At 38.8% G+C, this 22,499-nt stretch overlaps 1 protein-coding gene and 1 non-coding gene across 2 annotated transcripts in view; one reads left to right on the forward strand and one right to left on the reverse strand.

The window, feature by feature from the left end:
- Positions 1-709: 709 nt before the first annotated feature.
- The window catches only part of NID1 (nidogen 1), a 48,487-nt gene continuing 26,697 nt past the window's right edge, over positions 710-22,499 (reverse strand). Inside the window, exons 13-20 of the mRNA XM_086627580.1 lie at positions 15,239-15,463; positions 14,413-14,585; positions 12,565-12,691; positions 7,480-7,651; positions 5,125-5,282; positions 3,601-3,724; positions 2,339-2,451; positions 710-831 (exon numbers count right to left, since the gene is read on the reverse strand). Coding sequence (XP_086483706.1) covers positions 710-831; positions 2,339-2,451; positions 3,601-3,724; positions 5,125-5,282; positions 7,480-7,651; positions 12,565-12,691; positions 14,413-14,585; positions 15,239-15,463 — 1,214 coding nt within the window. The remainder of the gene's footprint in view (positions 832-2,338; positions 2,452-3,600; positions 3,725-5,124; positions 5,283-7,479; positions 7,652-12,564; positions 12,692-14,412; positions 14,586-15,238; positions 15,464-22,499) is intronic.
- TRNAK-UUU (transfer RNA lysine (anticodon UUU)) lies at positions 18,590-18,665 on the forward strand. The gene is given in 2 exon segments: positions 18,590-18,626; positions 18,630-18,665. It is a non-coding gene; the product is annotated as a tRNA-Lys (tRNA).

Genomic DNA, 22,499 nt, shown 5'->3' on the forward strand with positions numbered 1-22,499 from the left:
AAATACATCCACTAAGCAGTGTTGATTATCTATAAAGCATCACGTTCTGTGGGAAAGGATCACAAGAGCTAGGGTGAGAACTACTCTCACAGCACATCGACAAAGTATTTCTGTAATACAAGAGTCAAAAGTTGAGATTCAAGTTTTGGAAGTGGAACGACTGATAATGGGAAGGAATGCAGTTGGGTATTAAATTTGTGATAGTACTGGGCATTCCCACCCACATCTATTCACCTTTGGGGCCCCCTGGTTTCTTCTCAGCTAGAAGTATGGTCCAGCCATGTATACAACGGGCTAAGCATGCCATTATGCAGATAACTGTTGCATACTCTGAGGTATTATATCTCAGTCTCAAGACTTGACTTGTGCCATCCTCTTTACTCTATCTGGTATTTGTTACTTTAATTTTGCCAAGAGACACATTGTCCTAGCCCAGCAGAGGTGTAAGTAAGGCCTCCACATTTACCTTTAAAAGCAAGAAGATACTATTATAAGGAACAAGATGCAGTTGGACCCAACCTGGGCAGCTCTGTCTAGCCTAACTGCTACAAAACAGTCATTGCCCCTGTTCGCGTCTGCATATGCGCATTGTGGCTTGCTGTCAGCAGCATGGAACACTTATCTTCAGGGCCTGATTGTGTTGATAGGAGTGAAATGTTTACAGCACATATTCAAAAGGTGTCTGCGGCTTTAAAGCTTATTTTAATTCTCAGTTTCTTTCTATACAATCCACTCCAACTGTGTTGTCAGGGCAGCGGCAAGAACGGCCTCCTGGGGTAGCCAAGCAGAGGTGAGTACAACCACCATTATTCACTGTACAGTAGTTATGTCCTGCAAAAGAACAGAGATGTCAAATGTTAAACAAAAAACCAAAGCAAAAACACAATAAAATCTAAAACATGTACATACAAAAGAAGTGCAGATTTCATGACTACACTAGAGAAACAAGCCATAACGAGATTGAGAGTGAAACAAAACTATGCTTTGGGGAGATGAGAGTTATCATATCCCTTGTGTCAGCTTCCAATATTCACCTCAAAGAAAGATCAAGATATTGGGACAGAGCAGGAGAGGCAACATGAAAAAAACTGGGCTGTTCTTGAAATGCCCTTCATAAACTGGCCAAGTGGTCACAGACATTAGAATGAAGAGACACTGAATGAGGAAAACCAGAAAGTGTAACACGGGGACGAAGTCCAAAATGCTACACGGTATCACCCCTGGATTCCACTCACAACAAAAACATTGAGGAATGACTCATGAAAATAAAAATTGGGTTGGTGGGGAGGAGTGTGTTAACGTTGAAGAGTAAAATGAAAGTGAAGGGAGTGCCAGAAGCAGTGTACCTGAGGGGAAAGGCATCTGTCCCAGAAAAATACTTGAAATAGACGCATGACGAGAAACAAATGATATCAAGGTTCCGAACATTATAAACATAAGCATTTACTCAGAGCACACAATGTTGTTTTCTTTTACACTGCCTACTAAAATGGAACGGTGAATTAACTAGTAATAACAACGTAACCGGTTTCTTAATTATGACATTTATATACATTTTTAAGCTCTGAACCAAGCTTCCAATTAAAGTATGTATTTTACTATATATTGAATAATTCAAAGAGAAATTATCTTAGGGGTTTTTTAGGCCTAAAGTAAAAATACCACAACTTCTATAATTCCAGCTACATTGTAATAATAAAAAAGTAAACTCTTCTCCTAACTGTGATTTGCTAAGAATAACATAACTGAACAGTGATATTGCTTCCCCAAGGACAAATTGTTATTTCAATGGTATCAACTTCCTCTCTTCTAAGCTTCACAAGGGATTTTTCAATAACATATCTAAAAAACTTAACATTCAATGGAGCAGAAAAACCAGACCTGCTCCTCTACCACTTGCTGTTTTCTGAACATTCCCTTTTTAAAAACACAGGAACTCATTAAGGACATCTGGAAGACCATGCTATTTCTGTAGTTTAAAATTAAAAATAGGTAAATAAGGCTCTAGCCATGAATATAGCATTCGATTTAGATGATGACAACATAGCAGCTTTTGCCATGTGAGATCCTCATCTTGATTGTACACTTGTCTTTTCATAAAGGATAGAACATGCCCCTTCTTCCCTCCCTATTCCGGATTAATATGGCTACCACAACAACTGCTTTTATGAGTAAAAAAACAGGTGGCTTTTAACTTCTTAGTAATGGAAATCCAAGCACTGACCAGTTATTCACTAGCTACCTAGATCAGCTGGCAGCCTATCAATGCGAGTTGCTAGGTTCATTTATACACTAAGGTGTTGCACAGCTGTAAAAAATTGAGAATGATCTGGATTACCTCCTGGGCACTGAGCAAAGGCTGTTGTGATTCCATAGAGACGGGAGCGCTTGTGAGGCTGGAAGTTATCCTTTTCTATTGAAATTGTGCGATCCACTGCTACAATAGCATCTCTGTCGTGTGCAGAAGAGAATATACAGAAGTGAGATGAAGGTGGAAGTACAGGGGAAAACAAAACAAAAGAGAAAAAAAGAGAAGAAATCTGAAGTTGCTTCTTTTTTACAATTAGGAAGTGATGTCAGAAGCAAAATCCTCCAAGACTTCATCTTTTCTGGACAACTCAAATACGTCATAACCTTCAGTCGAGGCAGCTAAGAAATCTAGCAGGGAGCCACCTTACTAATTTTGAAGGTAATTCCAACACAGGACAATGTCCCTCTACAGGAACATATCTGTTAGTAGTGTTGACACATTCTCCATATGCTGCCTCTCTGACATTTTTTGTGCTTTACTTGCCATTGCAGCTATTATGCATAATGATTATGGACAATGTTGTATTTCAGGTGGAGCCTAATATCTGGAAGAAATACAGCTAGTCAAAAGCAATCTTTTCTTCCTAAAAATAAAAGGGCAGTCAACTGAGAGATCTGTAACACAGTTTCCCATTTATACAAGCCTATACCAGAATAGCATTTCCCAGCTGTTATGTTCTAGCTTGGAAATTCTTACACATATTAATAGATCTTCCTGCTGCAATTGATGGAGTCATTTGTGTAAGAGTTTGCAGATAGAGCCCACTTAACTATTTACATCAAGGAAAAATAAAAATTTAAAAACGCATGGAGGAAAATATAGTAAACTTTAAATTCCTCATCATATGTCAGTGTTTTAGATCATTTGCAACAAAGGAAGTGTCATAGAGACAGTAAAAATATTTCTTTTATTTCTGGTTGAACATTCAGATAATATAGGGTGTAGAATGCCATGAGTGACGAGTTTCTGCCCTCTACAATGCAGCAAGTACAGCCATAAGGAAAAACATGTTAGCTCCCACTCCTTTCCCAAAAATGCTCAGCGTTAAAAGCATTCTCTTAGAGGCCAAATCACTATGCTGAAAACGAAAACTCAGTTAACTGGCAACATCAGTAGGTCAACTCTACAGATCCACTCTACCCTGCATCAGCTATTGCCAGGAAAGCGAAAAACCAGGAACGTGTCAGAGGTCAGACATGAGAAATGCAGTATATACTTCAGTTTCTACCAGGGAGCAGAACAGATTAAAGCACTCCATAATTCCTTTAGCAGATTAGCCGATAACATACCTTCTCCAGTCTGTGTAGTATAAATTCTTCCCATAGCTTGTAACACTAAAAGGATACTGAATTCCTTCAACAATCTTTCGTCGACCAAGCTGATTAGGGTTCATGCATTCCAGCCTCTTGGTACCTGGGTGTAGTGAAACAATTAAGTCTTTGAACCAGAGCAAGAGAGCTCTCATGAGGAATGAAGGACAAGTGTAAGCATGCAAGCATGAACAGAGTAAAACTTCCTAGAGGTCTTTCAGTATGCTGCTTAGCCAAAGCTCTCCCCCATGGCACATCTGTCTGTGTGCACCAAAGACTGGATGGAAAAGTACTTTGGTGCTAATGCTAATCAGCACACCACCTAATTTACAGGAACACAGATGTCTAGTGCAGCCATGGCCATTGCTCACAAGCTGAGATTCCGGCTACAATATCAGCATCCTCGGGCTGGTGTGGAAGTTGACAGAAAGTCTCCTCCATTCTAGAGGGATACTTCAAACATTGACCAGTTCCAGCTTCTCTGGAAGGCATTTTTGCAAAGTTAGTTTGGTGAGCATGTTCCCAAAACACTTGCTGGGTTGGGCCATGAAGGCAAGACTGAAGAAAGAATATCTAACTTCTAGATGTGGGTGTAAATTCTACGTAGGGTGCAAAAAGTTCTAGCTGTAAAGCTACTATACACATTGGGAACACTGCTAGTGAGTGTAAACACCTGTAGGTTTCTCTTAAGTAGTGGGTTTCAAAATCAGAGAAAAAGGAAAAGAGACAAACACAAGAACAGGGGAGAGAGAGAGAGAAAAAAGAAAGATACCACAAGGAGATATGTTTGAAGGTCGGAGAAAGTGTCTTACAGTGAAAGAGAGCTTGATCTTTTTAGTTTATCAAGAATTTGAAAGGTGACTTGAAGTGTAAAAGCACCTACACAGGAGGAGATCTCTGGCAAAGTCTACAGGGAGAAAGACAGCAAAATGCAAAAAAAAGTTCAAATGAGAATTAAAAGCACACATTTTCTTAAACTGGTAAGACACTAGCACTAAACTAACAATGGGTCAGTGGCAGAACCTTCATCTCTTGATTTTTAAATCTAGTATGAATTGCTCTTTCAAGACTTTATTCAGTCAAACATAAGCCAGACTTTGCCTAAGGTTACAGGTCTTAAAACAATAGTGCCAGGATGACATTCTGTAGGGCCAGATTAGATGAATCAGTGTTTTTTCCTGGTCTTAAACTCACAACTTGTTCTATAAAGGCCTAAGCACCACCTAAAGAGACAGCCACAGACCAGACACACAGATATAAGCCTGTTGTATTGCTAGAAAGTTTTGTGATCCGAATTGAAATCTTTCAGCTTGCACACAGTCTCATGTCAATGTCACAGTGGTTTTAAAAAGTAAATTGAGAGATTATTCAAACCAAAAAGAAAGGCATGAATTCTGAGATGCAGCCCAAAGAGCTATAAACATCAATAGGCTGTGCATAATTTCAGGATCAGACACACTTATTCTACTACTGTTATGAAGAAAGATTTTAGCACCTCTTTACCTGCATCTACCCAGCACAGCATTGAGGAATAAGGATCAAATGTCAGCCCATTTGGTAACCCAAGATCATCTTTAACAAGAATTCTTCTGTTTGTGCCATCCATGTATGAGGTTTCAATTTTAGGAGCTTCTCTGTTCCAGTCAGTCCAGTATAAGTTTCTGAAGAAGAAAAATGCAAGAATTAAGACAGTGACTGATCTCAAAAGATTTTTGTAATTAAGGAAAATGCTGAAGGCACAAAAGTAACATGCATGCCCTCTAAGTGTTAACAGCAGGACTCGATGATCTTAAAGATCTTTTCTAACCTAAACAATTCTATGATTCTGTTCTAAGATTCTAAATCATTCAAATAAAAAAGAAGGATTACATTGCACTTTGATATAGAAGTAACAAAAATACAGTAAAGATTTAGCAAATTTTATACTTCCGTTAAAAACAAAAAGAGAAAGCACACACCTGAGAAGAAACGTTTTTTCTACATTGTTTAGGTTAAGTGCAAGATGCCAGGCAAAGAGACCTCTATACCTCTATTTCAACAGTTCTGAGGACCATTCAAAACATACATCCACAGTTCTCACTGCCCATTGTGTCTGCTCAGGCTAAGCAAGCAGGAGCATTCAGCGTACATTTGTGGGATTCATTCAAAGCTACATTTTTCTTTTCAGTGCACCAAGTGTGCAACATACAATGGAATCAGAGTAGTTTACAGTCAGAGGAGAATTAATTCACTGATGCTTTACTATTAACAGTCATTTGTTACTGGTTGTTTTTTCCTTTCACAGAATCATAGAATCATAGAATGGTTAGGGCTGGAAGGGACCTTCAAAGGTCATCTAGTCCAACCCCCCTGCAAGGAACAGGGATATCTCCAACTAGATCAGGTTGCTCAGGCCTTTCGATGCACTTTCTGTGGCTGAGAATTTACCTGGCCCCTCAACACAAGCACCTTTGTTGTTTACTTAACACATATACATGCAAAATCTACTAAGATGTCCATACTGCCTGACCTGAATCCAGAGCCCTACTCCGCCAGTGGAGTTCTGCACAGAGCAGACGTCTCTCCGCAATCTGATTACCCTTGTACCTCTCCCCTTTTCTCACACCACAAAGTGCATTCATTTTTCCTTGTTATGCTGTCACTCGATGTACATCTACGGATGTTTCCACCCCACTATTATGTGACTATTAAGTAAAAGTTTACTTTATGTTAAAGGAATTAGAGAAGTCAGTACTGTTACTTTTCATTTCATTTTCTATCACTCAAATATTCATGGATAACATGCATTCTTTTCTCACTACAAAACTTGTTTACAAACATCTGAAATGAGGATGCACCTTCCAAAAGTCTTTCCCCGAGAAATATAGTACCTTTGTTTATAAATGAATTCTCACGTAAGAGCATTCCAAATGCCTATTATATCAATTAAGCAAACATTTAGTAGAGCTTCCCAGCAACTCAAGAATGAAAAGAAAGACCCTTTGCTTCTGTGCTTCAGAGTATTTTGACTGAAGTGTCTCTTCTCAGCAGTGGCCATGCTACAGAAAGTCGCACCAGAACAACAGCAGGCAAGTTCAGACATTAATGGACAGGTAGTACTACCATGGATTCTGTATTAGTTTTAATTTTCCTGTATTTCTTCCAATATTCAGAGAAAAAATGTCAACATATCAAAGACTACATAAAATTATGCATATAATTCCATTTTTTCAGGCTGGAGCCGTAACATGAAAATGTTTACACTTTCCTACTGACACTCTGCTTGGCTATTTCTGTGACTGCATCTTACAGGCTCAATTTTTAAAGTATGTAGTTATCTGCATCTTCAAATAGAAGCCTAATAGGACCTTCTCAGGCAACTGAATGACAGAAGTGAAAACGATGGCAGAAGAGCCACCATGGGAGTTTTCAAAGAAGGAACACTGTACAGGAAGAAGGGCTGTCATGATGGAAATGAAAAATGATTGCTTAATCTAGTATTTTAGACCAGTAATCTTACCCCCCCCCCCCCCAAAAAAAAAAAAAAAAAGATTTTTAGGTAAGGGCAACACTTGTCATCCTGCAAACAACGTACTGAAATCGAGGTACAAATAAGTATTTGATAAACCTCTCAGCAAAATATCGCAGTGTTACCTAGCACGCATTTTAGAAGTTTTATTTCTCGTGTACCACTTTGACACAGGACACAAGCAGATCTTTCCATTTCCGTTTGTTAGTTGTTTTAGGCAAAGATAGTCCTATTGTTGTCTACAAACAGTCTGAAAACATGGACTTAGAGTATACACTTGTGTTAAATAAATAAATACACACATACATAAAATCAAGCTTTGCACTTGTCTCTTGACAACATACACCTACCCTCTCATAGGATCTGCAACAATTGCTCTGGGGTTCACCAGGCCGGTGTCAAAAAGGATGCGACGCTGGCGCCCATCCAGCCTAGCCACTTCTATTCTATCTAGTTGAGAGTCAGTCCAGAAGATGTTGCGACCTAGATGATCTACAGCTATGCCTTCAGGGCTTCCCAAATCTGCAGGAGATCAGAGAAAAAACATGCCTAGGCATTATATTTATTCCCTATACACAATGTCAGCCTCATAAGCATAACTCTTAACCGAAATAAGTTTTCTTCATTTTTCTGGCTGTGGTGCAACAAAAGCTCCTTCATGTCAGCTGGAAGAGGAATACACCTTTTGTCTTACGAAGCTGAAACACACAGAACTTTCATAAATACATAGAATGACAAATTCTATGAGGAACCAATTCATCATGCATGTAAGCTCTCCTCTAGGGGCAGACACAGAAAAAGAGTTGATAGCAGAGAAACACACAGTAGAGATTATCCGAATCTTATTCTACTCTCCTTAGCAGGTCAAGATCTAGAATGGATTTTATAATCCTTACTATTTTCCCTTCTGTGGTACTGGCATACCTGGCACCCCTCTGAAAACTCAATTTATGCAAAGTTTAGCCAACGCAATACTTAAAGATAACTCTAAGACACTAGAGACAATGATATTAGCTAACTGATGGAATTTAATTCCAGTTATTTGTTTTTGCAGAGCAACTCTTTTTGGAACATGTTTTAGTACTGTATGTGCACAGTTTTTCTTGGACAGTTAGTTGTTCCAAAAGCAACAGGAAATAGCAGATAATGACCTTACTGCTTTAGCATTAGTAATTTCTAACTCAGATGAAGGATGCAGAATAAATACATAGCACTCCAAGGTTTAATTCAGCCATCATGAAAAACTGTTCTACACTTTTCAAGGTTCATATATCTATTTAAAAGAGCAGGCAGGCTTTTTGGAATGTAATGAAGCCAAAGACAGATACAAATAAATTTTAGTCCAATTTCAGCTCCAATAGAAAAAGAAAGAATTGTATGTGATCACTCCCAAAAAGAGGTGAAGTGACCCTTCACATCAGCCAGCTGTTGAAAAAAAACAACAACAACCTTTCAAATGCAGATCCACACATCATGTAAATACCTAAGAATGAGGAAATTTGGCCCATTAGCTTTCTATTAATTCTCAAGCTTATTTACTGACAGCCATTAAACAAACAGTATGTAAGACAAACAACCTTTCTGGAGAAAACACATTTGGTTCACAGCACTGGGTAGAGCTGTCTAAAATTTGCTCCTGTGACTTTGCTATGAATAGTAGTTGCACAACAGCCTAAACAGCCTCTGCGCTCTCACATAGGTGGATTACACCTACCACACTAAACCTGGACAGATGACATTTTGGATGTATATTCATTGCTCAAGAGGCAGAAAAGAACAAATAAGATGTATCTCACAACTCATACATGGGGTGGGGCTCAAGAAAGTAAAAGTGAATCAGTTATCTCTTTACTACTCTCAAGGGTATCTGGGCATACTTTAGTTACACTGACTTCACATTACTACTTGTATTTCTCCAAGTGCCTCTGTGGAGCTAAATCTGTCATCTGCAAGAAACCACTTCACATTTACCTGAGACCCTCAAATGTTCCTACTTCTTTTCTTGCTAATGGCAGAGGCTACTGAGAGTGGCCTCATTTTGAGGTGATGGTGGTGACAATCCCCAGTGTCTGGGATCAGAAGATCACTGACTAAATGGTGGTGGAGGAGCTCCCAGCCTCTTTAGGAAACAGAAAGTAGCAGGCAAAAGATCTGCTGCCACTGATTCCCAGGAGCCCCTGTTCCTTGACTAGCTTCCTTTCTTTAGCTATATGCCAGGACATTTAAAGAAGTCTAAAATAAGTGTCTTTCTTGTCTGGTTGACAGTGAGCCAGAAAAAACTATCCCCCATGGAGGGGTAATGGAATATATAGGCTTCATGTATCACCAGTCTTTCCAGAAGCACAAATGTGTTCCTGCTATATTGTCATCAGGCTCTGTCCCTGGGGACAGACTTGCACAGACATGTATGGCCAATACGACTTAAGCAACTACAACAAAGAGGAAAGCTCTCCTTCCCGACCTGCCTCCCCAGCTGCAGAGCTCAGAAAACCTCCACAGGCTATACAGCTGCAGGGATAGATGAGAACTGGATAGGGGTCCACAATAAAACATGTTTCTGCAAAGCAACACAACTTGGATCACAAGAGTTTTAACAAACAAAAAAGCAGTGCATTCCACAAAAATACATGTGAACTGAAGAAAGCAGCTGCAGCTCACAGGAGAAAAAAGGCAAAGATCAAAACAAAACAAAGAAGTCTCATGAGTCTTCTGAGAGGGAAGCATTTTCCTGTTTCCTGAAATTTTAAAGTTTCAGTTTTGGCCAGCATAGAAGACATTCATTCAAATACTGAATATTCAACCTTCTTTTGGTCTGACTCCTTATTGAAGGGAGAGTGAACATACAGAAAGTAAAGTGCAACGTCACTCAACATATCTTCAGGAATGGCATTCACTTCCTCTGCAAACAACAGGACAACAGAAACCATAAGATGTCTTTACACATACAACGTTTTTTGCAGCAGATAAAAACCGTGTGGTTTCCATGTGGCATTAAAGCATCTTGAATTATCTAAAATAATCAAATTTATTTGAAAGTCTTCATAAATATTTCTAAAACATTTTATACACTGCAAGATTTTTAGCGCATGTGCTCTCACTAGACAGACTAATTCATATCCATGTAACATTTTTAGAAATAGTAATTTCCCTCACTTTTTAAAGTGTGGAATCTGAGAAAATCCCTTAATAGTGGAAATTGGAAACGCTTTACCTACAAAATTTGTAGTTGTACAGGCACATGCTTGCACCACAGGTTAGAGTCCCTTTCAGATTAAGTATGTTGGGATGAAAAAGAAGTCTTACAAATATCTCTGCCATAAAGTTGTACAGAAATATGAAGCTCCATAATTGCTGTAATGGTTAGGGATGGCCTTAAGGTCTTCCTTTTCACTTCCGAGGACAACGGTACAATCCAAGCTGCACTCATCTCTCTGCTGCCCTTAAAAGCCTGAATGGAGTCTCAGCAAAGTGACTATTCCGAAGCACAAACTCCAAGTAGAGACAACACATCCAAAGAAAACTAAAGCAAATTTATTGCAGAGTTTTAAAACTGATTGATCATTTCTCTAAAATAATTTCCTGAATTCTTGTGACAATAGCTGCAAAGGATCCAAAGCAAGGGCAATCTTCTCCAGTATCTTGACTTCACAGGTGTTCTAGAATCCTAAGGATGCTAATAATCAACAAGTGCCTCCAGTTACTTTTGTCGTTGTTTTTTTAATGCCCACACATTCACTTTGTTCTCCAAACCTGTCCTTCTCCTTAACCTTTACCATTTAGAAAACGTTTTCGTATTTAAGATGCATGGGCTTATACCTACCCTCCTAAAGAAAGTGAACATGGACTGCATTAAGCAGTAGAGTCTTGGAGGAAAGAGTACAAAAACAGGACATAAACTGTAAAAGCACTAACCCCACAATATTCACTAGTCCAATTCTTAAATCCTTGAGCAACTCCAAGGGCAAAAACCAAACAAGGTGGCTTTACTCACTTTTATTTTACAGCTTGAGTGGGAGGCACAGAAAGTCACAGCTGAAACAGTTTCTAACCACCTCTCAGCTGTTTGATCCCCAAGCCCAGGAACAGAGAGCTGGGGTTCTCCTCTTCAACTTCCCTCCTCACCAGCTGACAGGCAGAGAACAGGAGAGAAAAGAACTACACATAACCAAATCTCAGCTAGCCAGTGGACTACCTACCTTGTTTACCAGAAGAAAAATCAAAAAGTGACACCCACAGATGATATTCCATGTGAACATATAAATGCTACTCTTTAATCAGCTTTATTTTGATTGTGTTCAATATCCATTCAATAGCAAACTGACAATCCATCATCCCCTTTTCAGATCATAAATACATTGAATAACGATGGATCTACCCCAACACATGACCTAGGTTTCAAAGATAACCTTCGTTCTTCACATATTTACATCTTGCATTCATTGCATCATTGTAAGCATGAATAACACCTATCTACAGTAGTCTGAGCTTAGCCTACCTACGTGTTCCGTTCCTCATGGCCAGGGACATGGGACCTGTTCAGGAAGGATGCTGGAACACCCTTTCTGATCTGTATGGTTGAAAAGACATCACTGTAAAAGAGGTGGGCTACACAAAGGTTGCCAGGCTGGGCACAACACAGCACATACAGAGTCTTTTATGTTATCCAGACTCAACACAGAAAAGGGAGGTCTTGAGTGCTCTTTAAAAATGTGAGATGTCATGACCTGGGGATTTGCCCTGAGAGTGCTAGCTGTGCTGCCCCACTACAGTGGCAGCCCTAAGGATGCCACCACAGGTAGAGAGCAGTAAAGGCCTCAAGCCTACCTCAAGATTCCTCCCCAGAAGTGACAAAGCATCCAAAGGAGGAGGTTTTTTTCTTTGTTAAACACAGTGAGAATATAAGCACACCCTCAGACTGTAATCAGGTACAGAAATCCTCTAAACATTTCTATGAGGAGCTGAGACACTGTTCAAAGCCCAGACTTTGAGACTCTGAACGCTCATTAATGCCTTGAGATGCGCTCCAAAACAACCATAGTAGCTTGATTCATCTTTCAAATCCCTCAGCTTTCAATTAAAATGTCCTCACAGATGTTCACAAGACATTCAATGGTTAGACAGATACAGTATCCTGCAAGTAAGGACAGAAACATCTCACTGACATGCTGCTCCCACTTCTGGCCTTAAACTTAGTTTATTTAAGGAGAACTCACTTCTTGCCTATCTTAGCAGTGGAAAGGCAGTGAAGGGCTTTTGCACAAGGAACTGATCTTTTTTCATTTTACGTTAATCAGACTTTTTGGTTATTGTGTATCCAAATAACACCAACTTGTAATGCTGAAGCTCAGGTAACACGTGGGAAGTATACACTGCAAAATGCAATTCTCTAATTCCATTCCTAGGGAGCAGCAAGAGAAAGAATTTTTTGCTGTTACCTGTTTTGATGATGGTTGTTGGCTCCCCACCATGCAGACTAGCCCTACTGATCGAAGGGCCACTGATGTCTGTCCAATAAACCATCTTGTCTGTGCAATCATAAGCAACTCCGATAACAACTTTGTCCTGTTGGTCAGCAAGGAAATTACATCAGCTTATGCTAAACAACAATAATTTGCCAGCAGCACTAGCTATGGATCTGAGTTTCAAGCCAAAAAAAACCCCCAAATTCTTGAGGAAAGGTAGGACATGGTGAGGACAGGCAGAGAAAATGATTGGGTGGCAATCATTTTAGAGCAGCTTAAAAAAATACTTTCAATTATAAGTCCTTTTTAACTAGCAGACATTATTTACAATTATCTTATTTCAACAAAGCATTGTAGATATTACTACTGAGCAGTTTGTCTCACTTCTACAACTTCACCTGCATACCCATTCAAAGAAAGTTCATGTTGTCATTTTACTGTGTTATTCGTCATGAGCTTTTTTCTACCTTTCTTTCCCTTAAAGGAGGAATAATTACTTTTGTCAAATCTGGCTTGTGTTCTGTATATTCACCAACCCATGCATGATGGCTGCACTTCAGCAGTGCCACTTATGTAGCATCATTTAACTCAAAAAAGTTCTGGTAAAATCAGTTTTTAAAATAAAAAATAGTTTAAACAAATACTCCATAAATCATTCTACTGAAAAGAATATGCTCAGGGACAAGCAACATATATATGCAATTTTCCAGGAACAAGAAGATAGGACTAGAGTTAGAGTTCGGAGTTGAAACTCTTTCCTCCAAGCAAATGAAAGAGACTTTCAAGATGGAACAATAATTTCACATGGATTCCCAGGTCTATCACCTTTGCTGCTTTTGTAACTTGCAACTTCTTGGCAACATGATCCAAAACTATGCATTAAAACAGATGCACTTATTCATCAGCATACATTAATGCTGTAGGTTAAAGAACAATCTCCACATCTCTGCGCTGCTAAACATTGTCACTTTGCAAATACATAACACTGAGACAGTTTGCGGTACTATTTATTGAACTGAATCTGTGTAATTTAGTCAGTATTTGGTCTACTAAATATTCACAGTAATGTGAAAAAGAGGCCAGCATGCTACCTGGTATTGCTATCTATAAATACAGTAACACTGGAATGAAAACGGAGATCGCAGGCTTCGGGCAAAACAAATGAATGTGATGAAACTGGAAGTGAGGACAATTGGCATGTGTCACAGGTAACGAAAAAGATAGGTTCTCAGCATCAGGGATCCATTTTCAAGCAAAAAAGATTTCAAGACAGTAGTGAGGAGTGTAGGAAAAAGATTTACCACCCACTGGGCCTGCATATGGAGAAGGATGCAAAAAAGAAGAAAAATAATCATATATATATCTGTAGCCAAGAAGTGCAGAGAATTGACTGAAAAACAGGAAGAGATTAAGACTTTGGAGAAACTTTGAAGGAGTAAGAGAGAAAAAAAGGCCTCTCAATATACTGCTCTTATAGGTCTCCTAGACTTTTATACCAGAGTCAGAAAGCCAATGGAAGTGTGAGTGTAGGAAAGTTTATATGATGAACTGTTGGAGGCCTGTGGGATCACAAATACTAGATTTTTGTCTTATGAGCTATTCTTTACAGGCAAATCATTTTTCCTACAGCTCAGTTTGAGGCTTTTTAACTAGTCAGATCAGGAATTTTCAGTGACAAAGTGATGGGATACTGAAATGTTAATCAAGAGTAAAAATTGAGTTTGGAACATAAATTATCAAATTACATAGACAAACATTCTCACTTCCATCTTTGTCACAAGTCTTCTAAAACACATGTACTTAGTATAGTAGGTTACTTACTGGAATATGCAAGAGTGCTTTTGCACCATTTTTCTTCATATTGTTTCCCTCTAGTGGAACATGTTCAATTTTACCACTCTGGGCAAAGAGCAAGTGCGTTCCTGGTGGCAGAGGTACTGTATCTGGTCGAACAGAGGGCCCAATAACAACAGGAGGAGCAGCTGTGCTCAGACCTTGTTAATAGAGAAGGAAACAGATGGGGAAAAAATTAGCTTGTACAGTATAACAAGGCTCCTTGTTATTTGCAGAGACACAATTACAGCCAGACTTCTTAGAAGGAAATAGCCCTGTATGCAGACACTAATAACCATAATCAGATGCAGAAAGCTTCTGAATTTTTCCCCTTGGCTGACAGAGAAGCAGCAATTGACATAACAGGTCTTTTCATGTTTAGCTCTGTAATTGCTCTTTCCTTCAAATGTTTAGAAAAACCGATCTTATTTTGCAGCTGAGGCAAGGAAGATGTAGGAAGGAACATCCTTCATTTCCTGAGGCAAGTCAGTTACCACACATTCAGATTTGCCACAACTCCCAGAGGGCAGAAACTATAGGGGCCTCTCACAGTCTCAAGGCAGAGAAGAAGTCAGAAAACCATCTTCTTATTCAGAGGCTCACCACAGCTGTCCAGATGCCCTGGCTGAAGGAAAAGCGTATGCTGGAGTTACCAAAGGGCTGCAGCACAAGGCATATCATCACTGGGACAGCAAAGATCTGCATTGCTCCAAGACAGTGCTATATCTGAGGTGTATGACTAAGCCCCACATTTGGGAAACAATGCATTTGAAGGGAGGGACACCCAGAAGAAACAAGTACATCAGCCACTTACATGGTGGTCGAACTCCCGGGCCGCTTCTGGTGCCATCAATCTCATTTCCGTCCCGATCCACACACCAACAATATGCAGTGCTAGAATGGCACTGAGTGGGGAGGTAGTTCCCACGCTCATCACACTGGGGAATGAACTGACCAACTCTTATCTCCCATGGGAAGAAAGTGCCTCCACTTCCAAGAGCTACTTCTCGTTCACGCTGGCATTTGGTCTTTTCCACTTCTGTGAAAAAAAAAAAAAATCAAACCACCAGTGAATATTTCTGTTTTAACTAATAACTATGTTTCATTATCAGTTAATGTATACTGACCACTCACAACGCAAGTATTCTCACCGCTGGAGAAATATGGCACTATTACAAACCTTGAAAGCATATGCCCTCAGTGCACCTTGAGGAACAGTCTTCCCTTTGTAAATGTGACACGCTTGCCTTAAAATTATGTCATGTCATCTTTCATTGTGTAGGTTAAAAGAGAAAAAACAGCCCCCCTGCAGTTTCCTATGTTGAAGCATCAAAAACAGAAGCTGGAAAACACTTTCTTCTTGAGGTACACTAGCAAGAGCATTCTGTCTGAGTTGCAAACCTGATGTCTACTTATTTGGCAATTATCTATTCACCTTAAAATGTGACTAATTAGCCAGCCATACAGTAGATCAAGGTTTTTTTGTAATGCAAAAAGTCGAGTTTCCCTTCAGAGCCACCAGAGAAAACCACAACATGAGGCAAATGTTGAGTTCTTTACAGAACCTAGGCAGGGAAATAACCCATTGCTTTGATGTATATTAGGTTTACAGAGTTCAGTTATCAAGTTTGAGCACTCATTTGATACTTTTGGATCTAAGAAAGGAATTGCAGGGACAGATTGTCCAGTCCCTGGTAAAGCACATAAGTAAGGCTACACCACAGGCATATGTATTACTGTGGAGACCAGAGAGGAAAGACTAACTTTCCAGATTATCAGGTGATTCAGGGATTTGATTATTTTGGTTTCAATTTTACAAAACAGTCTGGAGTAATATAGACGTCTTTTTAAGGTATTATCTGTCATGCGGTAGGGAATGTCATCTGGATCAATATATCCTTCTAGATGTCAAACAACATAATGAAATTAAAATAATACAATAAAAAAATAATCTTTTTCCTTCTCTAGACTGGCTCTGGCTTACACTTGACAACCCTGAGGGTTTTGGGAGAGAAAGAGTTCTAATTATGTGGGAGTATCTTTTTCCTGACAATGATTTCTACAGACAGAAACACTTACACAAATTGCCTGCTGAAAAAGCTTTAACTTTACATTCCCATTTACTCCTTCCTTGTTTTTACCTTGCCTGGTGGACAGCATTAGCTATGTATGGCTCAGATGAGATCCAGTCCAGATGAGCAAAAAGCTAATCCCATGTGCCCACAGACTACTGTGGCATAAATCACACAAATACAAAAAAGAAGGGTAGTTTTTTATTATTATTTAAACTAGTTATGTAAGCAAAGACTTTGGACAAGTTTCATGCACCTGGACACAATTAGAGAAACAGAAATGTCTGAAGAACAGCTCACTCTGAACAACTGAAATATTTGGCATCAGCTTTAATGTGGGTGGTGGAGAGCCTTGAATCAATCTACAAAGCCAGACTCTGAAGGAAAGCCTCCAGTACCTATCTCAAAATTTGTTTGCATGTATTCAATGCACTGTGCAGTATGCAGGTAAAAGAAATATTGATTCCAGTAATGAGTCATGCCACTTTTTTTTTTTTTTTGAAAGCTTTAATTATATGCACCGCTCATGAGAGAAAGCAGGGGGAATACAGCACACTGATAAACTGACCCACACTGCTTTTGTTCATTACAGAACAATATCTTCATTGCATTCACGTAATGTTTGAGAGACACTACTAGCTTCTCCTCAGTGGGATATAAAAAAAAAAAGTAAAAGCTTGTCATTTTTCCTTCCTGTCCGAAAATCTCAGAGAATATCCAACAGCTCACAGGTTTTTTAATCAATAGACTAGATCAACTTTATGAAAATGAGTTAACAAGTAAGAATTATACAAAGGACTGTGTATACACTCCCAGACAGGACCCAGCCACTATACATAAAATATATTAGTATTATTGGTGACTTGAAATATCACTGTTTGTTCTAATTTCAAGGCAATGTTCACAATTATATCTACAGATTTTATACAGGAATACTGATGGAATTTTTGAAGAGTACTTACATTGCTATGATCAAGACCAATCTCACAAATGGCCTGCTTATGCAATTAGCCCCCCTGAAGTCAAGAGACTAGTCAAACAAATTAATTTTCAAAATTAGTACTCAGTTTTTAGAAGGCAGAGAATATGTTTGTTCTTTCTAAAAAATCCCATCACCACTGATTTTTTCAGTTGTATGAAAAGATGTTGAATACTCTATTGCCAGTCACTTTTAGAAATAACTATGTATGTTACTGATTCTGTGCTGCTGAAAGTCTCTTAAATTTGTGATAAACTCTTAACAGAATCGAGTAAGATAAGAAATATGTTATAGAAACATTCTGAAAAGAAAGAAAACCAGTGTTACCACGTTCATCTGTGCTGACTCAATCATTTTAACCTTTCAATGTTAAACTCATTTCAACACACTAACATGAATTTAGCCAATATTAAAATTTATAAACAAAACAAGCCCCTAAACTAGTTATGATAGGCCAAACCAGGCACTTGGAACCCATACTGTATTTTTTCTCTCCTTATTTCTGAATCATGAGCAGGATTACTATGCTTACAATTTAGAGACATCAAAAGCAAAGTGAGCTGAATCCCAGTCCAGTGTTGTAGCCTATGCAGCAATGAAGGCACAATAATCTTTGACATGGATGACAGCTGATTGAGATGAATAGTCTGCATATATTGTCATATGTTTTAGTCAGTGTGCTTGAGAGAAGATGCTCTCGTTTTGCAAGCTTTAAATTGCATTAATTGACTGTCTGAAATGAAGCTAGCTATGACAGAGTTTGAAAGATGAGATTGACACAATAAATAAAGCACCTTCCCTGCCTTGATGAGCTAACAGCACAAATTAAACAAAACATGTAACAAGAATGGGCACATATTTAGGTCATATAAGGGCCACTTTGTAAGTAAACTTCCAGTCACAAACCTCATGGCTAGTAACTTTCCTTCAGTACAGCAGCCTAAATGAGGTTTCTTAGTGCTCTTCCTTTAATATAAATACAGTGGTATTTCATCCAGTCAAGACTCTTAGAAGATACTGAACAATTGACACCAGGACAGTTCTCTGATCTCTTGACTGGCATGAAGAAAACTTCCATTAACTACAACAAGTAGAGCTAAGAACCATAGGAGTTGCCTGGGTAGCTCAGTCAGTAGAGCATCAGACTTTTTTTAATCTGAGGGTCCAGGGTTCAAGTCCCTGTTCAGGTGCTGGCATTCCCTTTAAGGGGAAAAAAGAAGACTCAGGGAGCTACAGTTTCACCTCCTTGCCCGGCAAGATCATGGAGCAGATCGTCCTGGCGACTATGCTAAGGCAAATGGAATATAAGGAGGTCATTGGTGACAGCCAACACGACTTCACTAAGGGCAAATCCTGCCTGACTAGTTTGGTGACCAGGCTGGATGAGGCTTTGAGCAACCTGGTGTAGTAGAGGGTATCCCTGCCCATGGCAGGGGGGTTGGAACTAGATGATTTTTGAGGTCTCTTCCAACTCAAACCATTCTATGATTCTATGAAACAACACTTAACTAGTATAACAGTGCCGTTGCATTTACTGCTACATCTGATTGTAGTAAATGGAAAACAAGTCATGACTACTTCAAGGCTTCACATCCAGAGGTTACCAGTCTTGACTTTCAGAGGTTCTTACCATTTTCGAAACCCACATTTGAAAGCCAAGCGAAGTGATCATATCAATGATGAAAAAAATAGTATACACTAGGATTAGTTCATAGTGCCAGAGATTAAATAAACACTAAGAAAAAGACTCATGTAATCTTCAGTGATGCAGGAAAATAAGGGTGGCAACACCCTTTTATTAACAGCCAGACTAAGTTTCAATATTTTTCAGTATCTATGTTTAAATATTACTGATTAGCTTTTGGTATAAAATCGAGTAAAAATCCTTTCTCACTGCTTTTTGATGCAGTTGATGCTTGGCTGATGAAGGTAACACACCGACCTAGTAGCTCTGCTTTTCCCTATGGGACCCTACTTACGCCCACAGGACAGTAACATTTTTGAAACAAAGCACCACACTGTGGGCTACGTTAATTTGATAAATGGGGTAAAAATGGAAAAATCACCTAAGTCAGTGGACAAATATCATGAAGTAGTGGTATTTCTAGTAAGTTCCAATATTACCTTAGTCTTTGTTTTAAATTTTCTTATTAAGAAATTTAATTTCTTCATTCGGATTCCAGAGGGTAATATACAATCCCAGGTTGCATCTCTTGTGGAAGAGCAATAGACCACAAAACACGAGGAGGACAGGATATCTTCACTAGGTAAACTGACTTAATTAATTAAATCAACAAGTAGATTCAGACAGTCAAATGGAAAGTTACACTTCTTGGAATACATGGTGTAGACCAGCCTCTGAAGATGAGTTTATCTTGGAAATAGCAACCAAAAAAAAAAAAAAGCTATCTACAGCAGATAACTGGGAGCAGATAAGTTGCCAGTACCCAGGCTCAGTGCTGTAGGGATTGCGAGGGGATGTAAATAAGAATTCAGAACATACATAGGGAACACCACACAGGTACAAAGAAGCAATGTGGGTCTGGGGAGACGATTCAAGGAATACTAGGTCCAGCTCCGGTAACCACAGTTCAAAAGGACAGTGAAAAATCGAACCAGCGTACAGAAAAGAGCTCCTAATAGAGAAGCTGTAGTGCAGAATAGAGATCAAATGCCTGATGAAGTTATGTTCCATGGACCACAGTATGTACAAGTCAGACTAGATATGAAGAACAGTGCATCCTGAACTCAAGCCAAATGTGTACCCTTCCTCAGAATAATGAATTTTTCTTTAATGTTTTAAACATTTTTTTTTCAGTTTCATAAACTACCAGTAGAAATCTGGAATTTAAAAGTCACTGAAATATATAATTGAAAAAAATTAAATGGAAATAGCATGGATATGGAAAGCGGGCCAGGTGAAAAACATACATGTACACATTTCCCACATAAGCAAAGAAATAAACAGAATGGAAAAAAAATCCAAACCTAAAGCCATATACAAACATTCAAAGTCTTTTTTGGTCATAAAGGAAAGCTCTTGCAGCAGCACTGCAGAAAATGATTTATGGACCTTTCCAAAAAAAGAGGGAGGCTGAGAAAACAGGATGAGAAACAGAGATGTATGAGACTTCTTCCCTTCCATTTTGCAGGGGGGATTACAGTCTGATATGCTAAACCAAATTCAATTAGTTTTGCAACAGCATCCAAAAATTTTTAAGTATCTACTCAAGAACTACTGAAAAAGGTTTTCATTCACAAGCTAAAGACAGAAGTCATTTAAAACTGTGTCCAGAATCAGTACGTAATCAAAGAGTATTTTTCAATTTCCTATGTTGATCACTTTATTCCCCACATATCACAAGGAGTTACAGTGACATTTTTAATTGCTGTTCTCAGACATTGCCAAAAAAAGAAGAGGAAAAAAACTAAACAAAATAACACACTTCCCTTCATCCCTTCATTTTCTTTTGTAATTCTTCCCTTACAGTTTTGCCCTGTACGCAATTTCTGTATGTGCATTTCTCATGTGAAATGGATTGTATACAGAGGAGCAGCAAATGGCTTCCAACAGTCAGACCCCTAGTTCCAAGAATCTAGATTTGTTTCTGTTTAGTAAACAGTGTCTGGGGTCTGCAGGGGTAGAAACATTCAGACATCTGGTTTTTTGAAATGGAAAAATGAAGCGTGAGGAAATAATGAAGTACAGACTTTCTTAATAGCTATGAGCAGTGGGACATTCCAGCATCATTAACTCTTTCATTAACCTGCTGGTTCACTCCTACAGACATTCTCCTGTGTGTGACTCAAATCCACTTTACTTGTTGGTCTGCTTGTTTCAAGAGTTGCTGTTCAGCAGTAATAAGATTCAACAGTAGGTTTCAAAAAAACAAACACCAAACAAGCAAGCAATTGTACACATGAATCGCAGAAGAGTACAGCAAAAAGAACCGAGTATTCGGATGAATGAAACTTTCCATGCAATTAACAACCAGGAAAGACTTCAGTGACTTGACCGAGGCTAATTAGATCAAAATCTTAATGGCTAAAAATGGGAAGAAAGGGTCTCTAATTACAGCTGAATACAATACAGCCTCATCTGGAATCTCCACTCTGAAGCAACTTACTTTACAAATTGAGTGCTAAAGTAAACTAAGCTGCTTTTTGCTAGGCTTCAGAAAGTATACTTTGATTCTATCTCCTGGCAATGATTAACTGTTGGATATATCAATTTTAAAAGTACCAAAGCTTTAGCAACAGATGACAACCCAAGGGCAGCTATTGTTCTATTAACTCTGTAAGAAGGGAGGAGTAGCTAAGTTGGTTGTAAACACCGCCATTGTTGCAGACTAGCAGAACATTACAGATACTCTGTACTTCTGTCAGGATTCAGCAAAAGTGAGGCTTCTTCTCTACTCAGATTTTTTTCTGCTCAGAGCATTTCATGAGCACAGTCAATTGATACAAGAGTTTCTAAAGCATGTCTTCTAGTGGTAGAACCAAACAGCATTAAAAAAAAATCAGGGATGCATACATGAAGACTAACAAAACCTGGCAGATCCCCACCCACTAAAACAGATATAACAAAACTTTCCAAAATGTCATGTTAGTACCATTAAAGCGTGACATGGAAAGATCCCCATTCAAGATACAATTGTGTTGAGTATGGAAAGTCAAGAAGTGCACAGGATAAGCAGCAAAAAAATGACATAAAGCTACTACAAAACAGTACACTGTGCTTAGCAGTTCAGTAGACACACTAACCACTGCATATGAAAAGGTGTTGTTCTCAACAACAACAAAAAAACCCACTTAAATACGCTATCACATATACTCAGGAGAAATTAATTGTGTCCTGGTAACAAAGTTGATTGGTTGAATTCAAGTATCAGTCTACCAAATCATCTGTTTCAGCTACAAAGGAGATGGGGATGGGCCAGACTTGAAAGCAATATTTCTGCCTCTACAATTCTTCCTGAAGAACTGGAAGCTTTAAAGTTTGATTTTGCTTCAAGTTATTCACA

The sequence above is a fragment of the Tauraco erythrolophus genome, chromosome 2 (genome assembly GCF_009769465.1).
Source record: "Tauraco erythrolophus isolate bTauEry1 chromosome 2, bTauEry1.pri, whole genome shotgun sequence".
In the NCBI taxonomy this organism is placed as follows: domain Eukaryota; kingdom Metazoa; phylum Chordata; class Aves; order Musophagiformes; family Musophagidae; genus Tauraco; species Tauraco erythrolophus.